Below are 12,477 nucleotides of genomic sequence, written 5' to 3'. Positions count from 1 at the left end.
ATTCCAGTAGGCAGGCTTTGCCCAAATTTATTATCATATTCAGTTAAGCTTCTGATTCTCTTTTCTACTGTTCCACTGTTCGTGTATGTAAACCCAAGGCCCATGCTTAGGTAATAGGTTCAAAGAGAGAGATTTGAGGAGAAGATGCAATTGGGTGGATGAGGAGAGGGGTTGAGGATTAGAGAAATAAAATAGAAGAGGTTGACGGGAACAGGAAAGTGAGCTGGGCCAGAGCACAAATAAACATGAAGGTGGAGCGGAAAATTCATATAACCACAAGGCTCACACATCCAATTTTCCTTCTCCTTGCTATTAGAACTTCCCATTGAGAGCACCTTCACTTAGTGTTCTTTAAGAACAGTGATGCGTTATGTTCTTGCACCAGTGCTAAATTTCATTTTATCAGGCAAAGAAGGGAAGCAGGGCTATTTTTTCAGTTGTGGTGAGAGGCCACCTGCCTTCAGCTCTTCTGCTTCACCTGTTACCTGGCAATGGCCCTTCCACCAGGTTACCTGAATGGTTTCCATCTTGTTGCAGTATTAAGAACTGGTACCCGAGCTTGCTTCCCCCTGCTCCCTCCTCACCCCCTTTCCCGAGTCCTTTGATACAGACTTCTATCATGGTCCCAGATATTACACATACGGGCAGAATAATAGGTAAGAAGCATATTTGGCACTAACTAACTAACTCCAGGACGAAGGTGGCGCTGTGGGTTAAACCACAGAGCCTAGAACTTGCCGATCAGAAGGTCGGTGGTTCGAATCCCCATGACAGGGTGAGCTCCCGTTGCTCGGTCCCTGACTCTGGGGTTGCGGGACTCATCTCACTTTATTGGCCGAGGGAGCAGGCGTACAGCTTCCAGGTCATGTGGCCAGCATGACTAAGCCGCTTCTGGCAAACCAGAGCAGTGCATGGAAATGTCGTTTACCTTCCCACTGGAGTGGTACCTATTTATCTACTTGCACTTCGACGTTATCAGAAATTCCTCCATTAGCCCAAAGCAATTTACATTGAAATCACTTGCTAAGAGGGGGGGGGGCTTCATTTTAGCAAGTGGTTTCAACACAAACTCCCCTTGCAACAGTGGAGTGGTCCATTAGTGCAAAGTAGTTGGTGCTAAAAATGCTTGCAAAGATCACGTCCCCTTCCCTCTAGTTCACGAAGTAGCAGTAAAGATTGCTCAGATAAAATATGTGAGCTGCTTTGAAAATTCATTAATAATAATAGCATTAATGTGCTATTATGCCAATGTTTTAAATAAGTAATTAAATCGGGCCAAATCACAAATATCAGTATAATTTTATCTAACAGCTAGAAGATACTGCAAAGGCTGAATGCAAATAATCTAATTAATAACTACCATCAAAATTTGGAAACTACGTTCCCTGAAACCTCAAATGTTTCAGCTGTGAACAGTTCTCTTGACGCTCGCGGACCTTTCCCAATCTGCAGTATACATTATAGCTGAGCTATTATTGATTTGTCCCAAAGCATTATGGAGAAATTTGTCTCTTTCTTTAGAAGTTTTCGCTTTTGAAGTTTTTTTGTTTTTTGGGTTTTTTTGGCAAAGATATGTTAAATCTGATAGCCCTGTGGTTACTGTTCCTAATCAGCTCAACAATGCTTACCTCTTACACGAGTTTACGGGCATCATTTAGGATTACGGTCAGTGTCATCTCCCCTCTGATGGCTCCTAGGAAAGGTGGTGTTGAACCAATCATTAAGGACATCTAGAAATGCTACCTCTTTGTTGTCAGCGGAACACACATGTACCCAGTCTGTGTGAGGGCAAGAAGTCACCCATTACTATTCCATTTCACCCTCTGCTTAACTTCATTTTCCACCTTAAGATCAGTTGGGGGTGGTACTGCGTCCCCAGTACTAAATTGTTCTTTGAGGTCTGGTATTGACACTCACAGCGATCCTACACAAGAGTCTGCCCCTTTTGGAATTTATCAATTGTTCTCTTTGATGTACAGAGTGACAATACTTACAGCACACCCTTTCCTGTAGACAATCATATCCAGTGCCGGATTTGCGTATAAGCTAAACAAGCTATAGCTTAGGGCACCACTATCTTGGGGCCACCCAAAAAATAACAGAAAAAACCTGGATGTACATTTCCAAAATATAAGATAAAAGACAAATAAAATAAAACCTACATACAGCAACAGTGTTCTGTGTTGTGTAGGCTCCTATAATGTAAGTAATACTAGCCTGCTCCATAAAATAACACCGGTTTGCTCATTTCTATATATGGGGTGCCTACATTCTGCATGGACTGGTAGCATGGCAACATGTGCAAATGGCTTTAGATAACTATTAGGTCCATAAATTACCATATGGCATATATTCAACACGAAAAACAGCGACAATTTGTTGTTGACAAAGGACAGCTGGACATATAAAGGGCCCCATTACCTTCAGTAGCTTAGTAAAGGTAAAGGGACCCCTGACCATTAGGTCCAGTTGTGGCCGGCTCTGGGGTTGCGGCGCTCATCTTGCTTTATTGGCCGAGGGAGCTGGTGTACAGCTTCTGGGTCATGTGGCCAGCATGACTAAGCCGCTTCTGGCGAACCAGAGCAGCACACGGAAACGCCGTTTACCTTCCGGCCAGATTGGTACCTATTTATCTACTTGCACTTTGACGTGCTTTCGAACTGCTAGGTTGGCAGGAGCAGGGACTGAGCAACGGGAGCTCACCCCGTTGCGGGAATTCGAAGAAGTCCTAGGCTCTGTGGTTTAACCCACAGCTTACGGCCTCATCAAACCTAAATCTGGCCCTGACCATATCCCATTGTTTCTCTCCATTCTGCCAGGTTTCCATTCTGACCACTACATCTATGTTTCCTTGTGATAAAAAAAACAAAACCCAAGCATTCCAGCTCACTCATCTTGGCACTGAGGACTACCATAGCTTATCAACCCCCATATACAGTCTCTCTCTCCTCAAACGTCTCCAACACACGTGTTTTAAAGCACATACCAGGAAGAGCTGAAATGGTCCATCTGAGACAGGCTTAGCAACTGAGCAGGAATTACGTAGCCCCCAGAAACACTTTTAGTAGCTTTCCTGATGAAGTACGAAGGAAGCAGGTGACAGGAGGCAGGTGACGTGCTTTTGAACTTGCAAGTATGGCGCCTGTGTGTTTTGCCCAGCAACTTGTTGGGGAGCTGTTGTAAAGGGTTAAATCTGCTTTGTTTGCATTCATGAATTGTTCTTCAGTTGGTATTTCTTAAACAGACTTTGTTCACGTGACACCATAATATGATTTCATGATCCCCCATTTCAGTGATAAGTTTCTTGCTAAGGAGAAAGGGGTGTTTTATACTCTTAACTGGTGTAAACATCAACAGACTTCACGGTGGCAGTTGTTGAGGATGAGCTGCCCCAATACCAGAGAGGTAGGGCAGGCAGAACGACATAGGGAAGTAGGACACAGGGGCCTGAGGGCCAAATGCATGGGAAGCAGGGCAGGGCAGGGTAAAGGTAAAGGTAAAGGGACCCCTGACCATTAGGTCCAGTCGTGGCCGACTCTGGGGTTGCAGCGCTCATCTCGCTTTATTGGCCGAGGGAGCCGGTGTACAGCTTCCGGGTCATGTGGCCAGCATGACTAAGCCGCTTCTTGCGAACCAGAGTAGTGCACGGAAATGCCGTTTACCTTCCCGCCGGAGCGTTACCTATTTATCTACTTGCACTTTGACATGCTTTCGAACTGCTAGGTTGGCAGGAACAAGGACCGATCAATGGGAGCTCACCCCGTCGCGGGGATTCAAACCGCCGACCTTCTGATCGGCAACTCCTAGGCTCTGTGGTTTAACCCACAGCGCCACCCTCGTCCCACAGCAGGACAGGGTAGCAGCTAGAAAAATAACTGTTTGCACTTTGGAGTGGGTGTGATCCCAAAAAATGAAAAGAAGAGACAACAAGGGCTGAAAGGAGAATGAAAACTGGGACAATGAATGGAGATGAAAGATGCAGAGGTGAGCAAGCAACCTGTGTATAGGTAAAGGTAAAGGGACCCCCGACAGTTAAGTCCAGTCATGAATGACTCTGGGGTTGTGGCGCTCATCTCACTTTACTGGCCGAGGGAGCTGGCGTTTGTCCGCAGACAGTTTTTCCTGGTCATGTGGCCAGCATGACAAAGCTGCTTATAGCGAACCAGAGCAGCACATGGAAACACCATTTACCTTCCCACTGGAGCGGTACCTATTTATCTACTTGCACTTGGACGTGCTTTCGAACTGCTAAGTTGGCAGGAGCAGGGACCGAGCAACAGGAGTTCACTCCATCATGGGGATTCAAACCGCCGACCTTACGATTAGGCAAGCCCTGGGCTCTGTGGTTTAAACCACAGCCCCACTTGCGTCCGGAACATGTGAATAGAACTAGTCAAATATGAAATTTCAATGCATGGTGTATGCAGTTCTTTCTCAGGAGAAATTTAGATTAATATTTAGAAAAGTATCCTGAGAATCAACTATGTGACTGTTTGGAGATAACACTGTAAAATAGTTCTGAATCTACAAGACAAGCATGGAGGTTCCGCCTTTAGCTTGACAGCAATATATTCCCTGGGTCATGTTTTTGATTGGGATAGCTTTTTAAACTGACTCTTGTTATGCTTTGTTGTTGTTGTTTAGTCATTTAGTCGTGTCCGACTCTTCGTGACCCCATGGACCAGAGCACGCCAGGCACCTCTGTCCTCCACTACTTCCCGCAGTTTGGTCAAACTCATGCTGGTAACCTTGAAAACACTATCCAACCATCTCGTCCTCTGTCGCCCCCTTCTCCTTGTGCCCTCCATCTTTCCCAACATCAGTGTCTTTTCCAGGGAGTCTTCTCTTCTCATGAGGTAGCCAAAGTACTGGAGCCTCAGCTTCACGATCTGTCCTTCCAGTGAGCACTCAGGGCTGATTTCCTTAAGAATGGATGCGTTTGATCTTCTTGCAGTCCATGGGACTCTCAAGAGTCTTCTCCAGCACCATAATTCAAAGGCATCAATTCGTCGGTGATCAGCCTTCTTTATGGTCCAGCTCTCACTTCCATACATCACTACTGGGAAAACCATGGCTTTAACTATACGGACCTTTGTTGGCAAGGTGATGTCAGATTCTCAAGATGCTGTCTAGGCCTGTCATTGTCATTGTTATACTACTGGAGTTTAATTATAGGCCGCTGAGCAAGTTAAACTTCTTAGAAGAATACAAGCAAAAGCTAGCACTGAAGTAAATATCTGTTTAATTTACAAACATCAGTAAAGGTACTGATATCAGTCCAAATAAGACAAAGAAACACCGTATTACACATGTACATCTAACTTTTTCTTTTTAAAAAATTGAAAAAAACCACCCCCATTACGGGGTACCCCGAGATTTACTGGAAAAAAAGAACACAACCAACTATGAAGAATTATTACCAATTCTATATTGTGATTTAGCAGCAAAAAATGTTAACAAAGGGAAACATTAGGACAAGTAAAGTAGTTTTAATATTTGGGAAAAGTCACAGTTCTTGGTAATACAGCCTCTTTTTTTTTAATTTTAAAGGGAAGGATACTCCAAGGGAATATTAGTTTGTAAAGGTCTACTTTTCTAGTGTCAAGTTTCTACACATCATTTCATTTTCTGCAAAGCAATGTATATCAGGGAAATGCTCAGTTCCATACATTTGCCATCTACTGTAAAGACTCTTTCACCCCTCACTCGTTACAAGGACTTGAGAGGTGCCCCTGCTATCGTGAAAACTACAACCTGTTGTTGCTTCTGGCATCCAGTTCTTTCAGTGACACCAGGCAGATGATAGGTTGCCAAGGAGAGGAAAAAAACCCCAGACCAAATCTATTTACCCCGTGAGAACATGCCATGTTAGTCCTATTGCAACTATCCTGATTAAGTCTTCTTTTTTTAAAAAAAACAAAACAAAACCCCAACAACAACAGGAAGTACAAAAATATCAGGACAAATATAAATTAATATATATTAAAGCATTGAAAAAAAAACAGTAAAAGGGGTGGCCTAAATGTTAAGTACAGTGTACTTTGATACAATAAATATTTCTCAATAAACCGAATACTGTATAGAGTCACTCAGAACTCATAAAAACAAAACTCCATATTATACCTAATTTTCCCAACAATAATCTATTTTTTATCCTCCCCTTAACATTTATATTACAAAAAAAAAATTAATACTGGAAGAGGGTAGATAAACACTCATTCAATTTCTTCTTTTGCTAACATGCCGACATAAAAGAATATACCAGGAGATTTTAGGGTTATGGTGAATTCTCTTCTGTTAAGGAGGCAAGATGTTTCCTTTTCCCGACTTGATTATTTTATGCCGTACAAAACGCGTAACATAAATCTGCGCAAAAGGATTTCTGTTCGCCTTGTGCTTTTTCATTGCACGCCCTGGAAGAGTTTGATATGATCTTGTTGAGAGAGTAAAACCAAAAACGACGAGAACGAAAAACTAGTTAAGGAAGTAAAAAAAGAAAGCAAAGCCTCAGACTCTGGGGTTGATTTTTCATCGATAAGATTGTAGGGTTGAAAGTCACTTGAGCAAAGTGCCTGTTTATCTTCAGAATGTTACAAAGAAGGGCTGATGTTAAAAGTTGTTAAGTTTTTCCATCACTGTTGAAATGTTACCAGGTATTTTTATTGGGTACAAGAAGTCTCAGTTCAAGCACTTTATTTTTGTTTTGTTGCAGTTGAAGAAAAAAGTCTTTATTCTCATAATAAAAATAAGTCTGTTCTGTATTTTACAATATATTTCAAATATTTCCACTATGAAGCATTAATTAGTCCCAAGACACGGTCAATAAGTATACAACATTAAAAAAAAAAGACAAAAGTGGAGCGAAAAAGGGCATGTTTAGGAGGGGCACGCTGTACAGCTGCACTTCACAACCTTCTCGACCTCATCCACAAATGAGGACCCGTCAGTGCATTCAAAAGAATATTTCCGCCTCTTGCTCCTCAATGGTCCGCAGCACTGCCCACTCGAACAGCCTCCTCTGCATTCTAGTCTCGATACCTTCTTGGTCGTCTGGCACGCGGCATAACCTTGCTGCTTTTGGAAGTAATCTCTGACTCGTTCCCCTCGACAAGAGATTTCTGCAACGTGAAAAAGAGCAGCCCCCAGATGACACACCATGCAATGATATCAATCGTTGGCATCTACTAAGAAGATGAAATGCGTCTAAATATAGACTCTTGTTTACATTACTTTTAGCTTGGGAAAATAAAGGTTCTGGTACACAGGATTAAAAAAGCAGATTGCGATTTTTTTTTCAGATTCGCTTATTCTTTAGTGGTGATTTATTCCTAAAGCCATAAATACGCTGCTATTACAATGACAAGAAAATTGGAAATTTAATTCTTTTTCCTTTATTACAAAAATGCACATCATCTATTCCTAACAGCACGACCAGCTGGTTTCTTTTACTGTTGGGAAGTACTTGAGACGGCATGCAATTTCATTTATTAGACCTTGAGTTAAATATTATTCAATCTGTTATTTAATAGAAGCTACATTCCACTAACTTCATAAATTACTGGGACATAAAAACAGTTTAAATAGGAGACATCTGGGTTAAAAACCCAAACCCCATATTCTATTCTAGTCACATTGATGCAAAGTACAAAATAAATATATGTCGGCTGAAGAAAAAAAGTTGGGGGGAGGGTGGAGAGAGAGAAAAGTGAAAGAGCCTTGATAGACAAGGAAAGAAAAGAACAAGATGACAGTGGAGAGGAAAATATCCTGTTTTTATCCATCTCACCTGTATAATTCGCTGTGATAAATCAGTTGAAGATGAGAGGTCAAAAGTAGAGTTTGTGATAAAACTAGGAGCAGAATCATTGGATTTGGCTTCGCAGTTGCAGAAGGCAGAGAAACGATAAATACAGAAAGATATAGCAGGTAAAAGGTGGCAGTTCAAATATAGTAAAAAGTCGCTTCTGAACAAAGAAAAAAGTTTTCACAGCAAAATACTTGATGGGGGAAAAAATCTTCCAAGTGCTAATATTAAATTCAAAGATCATTTTTTATATTAAAAAAAAATCCTCTTCATTATTCTATTTTTTAAAAAATATTCCTTTTTCACTGAGAGAAGCTCTGTAGAGCTTAGGGTGGGATAAAGGGGGAAAGAAATAATAAAAAAAGAAGCCCAAAGAAAAATGTACTGCCATGTGTGCAAGACTGGGGTTTGTTTGTTTTTTCTCCATCTTTATTACGTTTCGACAATAAAACGAATATTTTCCCTCTTACGTGAAACTGTGACAAACTGGTTATCTACCTTTATCGCAGCTGTCCCCAGTGTATCCGCTGCTGCACTCGCAATACGGTTTCCCATGGCCTGAAAGCCTGCATTTACCATGTTTACATCGGATGGACTGGCAGGGGTTAGGCAGTTCTTCATCCTCATCACAGAGGACACCGGCACGTCCCTGCAGGCATTTACAACTGTATGAAAACGCATTGATTGGCAAGCAGCTACCATGCACACATCTACAGGGGGAGACAAGCCCAAGAGAATAAAAATAAATTACTGTATTCATTCCAATCCAAGGCTAAGCGACATTAACTGTAAAAAAAAAACTAAACGAAAAACTTTGGACTGTGCTCAAAAAGGAAATGGCTTATAGGGTTTTTACTTCCCCTTCCTTTTTAGAACGCGCTACATGTCAGGACGACATGGAGCGAAGCCATTTGGCCCGCGTTAATTGGTACGCAAGGTTAGTGCAATGATACGGAAGAAGGTAGCCCGTTTGTTTGGTTAGTACTGGAATATTGCCGCTGTAGATGTGTTATGGAAGACCTGAGCAAGGTGTCACAGGTGCCAAATTCTGCATTCCTCAAGATCCCTGCCCTCCCCCCCTTTAAGTGTTAGAGACCGTGTGGGCAAGGAATGCATAATCTGGCTTAAAATGGCTGAGATTGATACAATCTATTAATGATCAAGAAGAATAAGAAGAAGAAGACGACGACGACAACAACATGGCTTACCTGTAATCAGGGCTGGCCCACCCATAAGGCAAGGTGAGGCAACCGCCTCAGGCAGCCTGATCCACAGGGGCAGCAAATCCGCCCTCCAAGGAATGAATTGCCCGCTGCTGCTTCCACAGTGGTACGCTCCTTGAAGACTGGATCTGCCTCCACCTTGGCCGTGCCACCCAACCACCTCTATGGCAGCCTCTTGGTGAATGGGAGACACTGCTGGTCCACTCCCACCCTTGATCCCAATGTAGAACTTCACTCAGCCCTTCTTCCCTGGTGGGAGGGAGGCGTTTTGTGGTCTGCCTCAGGTGCCAAAATGTCTTGAGCCAGCCCTGCCTGTTGGGCTCTTTTCACCCCAACCCCATGGAATTCAACAAATGCCCCTTGAGAAAGCCCTTTTGGACTTTGACCAAAGAGAACATGGCATTGAGATAAAACTTAGGAATCAGAAGGTAGACATAACAAAGTCGTTTTTTTTCTTTTCTTTAGCACTGATGAGTTAATTACTACCTGAATGCTTGCATGATACAGTAATACCTCCGCGAACGTTCGCCTTGTCTAGCGTCCATTCCGGCGAATGTCCGCGGCAAACCCGGAAGTACCGGAATGGGTTACTTCTGGGTTTGCCGCTCGCGCATGCACAGAAGCGCAAACCGCTCTGTGCACGTGCGCAGATGCGGCGCTTTGCCCTGCATCCTTTTTGGCTAGCGGCTGGGGCTCCGAAACGGATCCCGGTCGCAAAACAAGGTACGACTGTATAAAATCCCTGAGCCAAACTGGATGGGATGTTAAATGCACCTTCGCATTTAATGTGCATGTTCTGAAAAGTGCAGAGCGCACTGCTTTGGGGTGGGGCTGATAATTAAGATCACAGAAGATCTGCTAGCTCTCTCCTCCCCTGCTGTGGTACAGATGAAAATTGATCCCTTGAAGCTGCTATTTGCATCGGGAGCAATGCTTGAGAGCTGTTCATAGTCATAGTAAAAAAAAGGCAATTATAAACCAATGGTCCTTTTTCAATCACCAAAATAAGATTTTAGAGAAGTGTTAAAAACTCAAGAGAATGGAATGATGACATTTTTAAAGCTACAATCTCCTCTTGTTATGTTGCCTAGAAATAATGAGGAAACTAAATTTGCAAGGGAAGAATATAGAAAGGTGGTCTAAAGATGGCATGTGATCCAGTAGCAGCCTGCTGGTTGTTGAACGATGGCATTCAACAACTTTTGATTAGTGTATTAATTTGCTAATCAGCAAACTAGGTAAGGTGTGGTCCAAAAGATGGGCAATTATATTCTGCGCACCCACCCACCCCCCACCCCAGAAATGGAGATTTTCAAGTGTGCTACTACTTTTTAAAGCCAACCCTACTCCACTGCGTACAGTGGTACCTCGCAAGACGAATGCCTCGCAAGACGAAAAACTCGCAAGACGAAAGGGTTTTGGGTTTTTTGAGTTGCTTCGCAAGACGAATTTCCCTATGGGCTTGCTTTGCAAGACGAAAACGTCTTGCAAGTTTGTTTCCTTTTTCTTAAAACCGTTAATACCCATGGCGCATTGCTTGAAGAGGTGCAGTTGCACGCGGTGTGGTAGCCTTTTTTGAGGTTTTTGAAGACTTTGGTGATTTTTGAAGCTTTTCCAAAACTTCTTTTGAAACCGTGCTTCGCAAAACGAAAAATTCGCAAGACGAAAAAACTCGCAGAATGAATTAATTTCGTCTTGCGAGGCACCACTGTATATGCACATGTAAAATATTAGAAAGGGACTTGAACAAGGACTTACTTATTTCCTAAGCAAGGATCATTGGCTTGCTGATCACAGAGTAGGCCAGTCCATCCTCCATCACACTCACAAGCAAAGCCTGACTGGCTAGTCACATGGCAGGTCCCATGGACACACATTTTCTTATGACAAGGTTCACAGCCTGGCAAAATTCCAACTTGCAGTGGGACATTCCTAAAGTCCTGCAGTTCACTATTGATGTATAGATTACGGATGCAGCCATGAAAACTGGTGCCATTTTGACCTGGAGACTGGCGCAGGGCAGCAACATTGTTCTTCATAGGCATGCCTGGAAAACAAATAAGCCATCAACTTGTTACCTATGAAATGAATTTTCATAATTACTTGAACATCACCACTGCTGATTTAAAAACCTAACTGTGATTAGCTATGGGTACAATGAGATATCCAGATAATTTCCTCACCGTTACAAAACAATATTTTCAGTCACCACATCTCTACAGAGCTATGTTGACTGAATGAATAATGTGGAGGCAGACTTAGATGTCCTAGTGTCAAGTACATACTGTAGTTAAATGCCAGCAATGTAGATGGGATAACATTTTCACCCAAAGGTAGTGCCATCTGGATCTGAATGCAGCCAGACTCACAGGCTATGTACACATTCCTGTTTACACTGCATCCTACGCACACCCACATTTGGTTTTTGAAGCTGTATACACGTGGTGTTAGCTACAATCCACATCTATCCTGTAGGTTCTTGAGAAATACTGCATTATGATGCATTCCCCACAAAACCAGTACCAATCCGATTTGAGAAGTGCAGGACATACTCTTTGCACACTGGTGTGGAAAGTCAGCTGGGTGGAAAAACATCCAACTGCACTGATGTGTACAGTGACATGCAAATGTGATTTGAAACGCAGCAGGGGGAAATGACCTTGTGACGTTAACATATGAGAGAGTGCTGGAGGTGAAATAGTTAAACAGGTTGCCCAGTCAGGACCCAGGGGGGTGGAGTCAGAGGGACTATAAAACCAGCTCTGGAAGGAGTTTGTTGAGAGTTGGGTGGTTGGTTGGAGTGGGAGTGAATTGGGATAGAGTCTGTGGGTAGGTTGAGTTAGTGTAGTGAAATAGGCTGAGTCAGGAACAGTTAGGAGCTAGGAAGACAAGTAAATATCTGAGAGGTGGTTTAGTGAGGGAGAGCAGGTAGCGAAAGTTATAGGTCTGGATAGGCACCCCATGAATGTAATTGACTGATACTGTTTATGAAACTACACGCTTGTTGAACTGCAATAAATAAACAAAAGTTTATGTTTCTATTTAACCCTGACTGGGCTCAGTATTGTACCGGGTAGGGTCTGGGCGGTGGCAGCGAGAAATAAAGTGGTGGCACAGGGATCAATAGACGGTGAAACGTCCGGGGACCTTGTGTGATCGCCACAGACCTCACTGTGTTTTAAGTCGGTAATGTATACACAGCCACTGTTGGATTCAGCAGGGTCTGATTTGTCCCAGGGCACAGCTAACATTTCTGCTATGAGGATGACTTAGAAAATGCACACCTGTAAAACCAGAAATTGTCATAAATATTGCTTCAATTGGTGTACAGTGGTACCTCGGGTTACATACGCTTCAGGTTACATACGCTTCAGGTTACAGACTCCGCTAACCCAGAAATAGTACCTCGGGTTAAGAACTTTGCTTCAGGATGAGAACATAAATCGTGCT

At 42.9% G+C, this 12,477-nt stretch overlaps 1 protein-coding gene across 8 annotated transcripts in view; it reads right to left on the bottom strand.

Moving 5' to 3' along the window:
• Positions 1 to 5,225: 5,225 nt before the first annotated feature.
• The window catches only part of SLIT2 (slit guidance ligand 2), a 221,442-nt gene continuing 214,190 nt past the window's right edge, over positions 5,226 to 12,477 (bottom strand). For 5 of the 8 annotated variants that reach the window (XM_077934425.1, XM_077934419.1, XM_077934420.1 and 2 more), the window contains 3 exons: positions 10,786 to 11,074; positions 8,303 to 8,514; positions 5,226 to 7,118 (listed from right to left, as the gene is read on the bottom strand). In XM_077934425.1, coding sequence (XP_077790551.1) covers positions 6,877 to 7,118; positions 8,303 to 8,514; positions 10,786 to 11,074 — 743 coding nt within the window. In that variant the 3' untranslated portion in view covers positions 5,226 to 6,876. Of the gene's footprint in view, positions 7,119 to 7,786; positions 7,876 to 8,302; positions 8,515 to 10,785; positions 11,075 to 12,477 lie in introns of all 8 variants that reach the window. The other 3 variants (XM_077934422.1, XM_077934424.1, XM_077934426.1) reach the window with 3 other exon arrangements.

Source organism: Podarcis muralis, chromosome 9 (assembly GCF_964188315.1).
Source record: "Podarcis muralis chromosome 9, rPodMur119.hap1.1, whole genome shotgun sequence".
Taxonomy (NCBI): domain Eukaryota; kingdom Metazoa; phylum Chordata; class Lepidosauria; order Squamata; family Lacertidae; genus Podarcis; species Podarcis muralis.
This window is presented reverse-complemented; position numbering and strand designations above follow the sequence as displayed.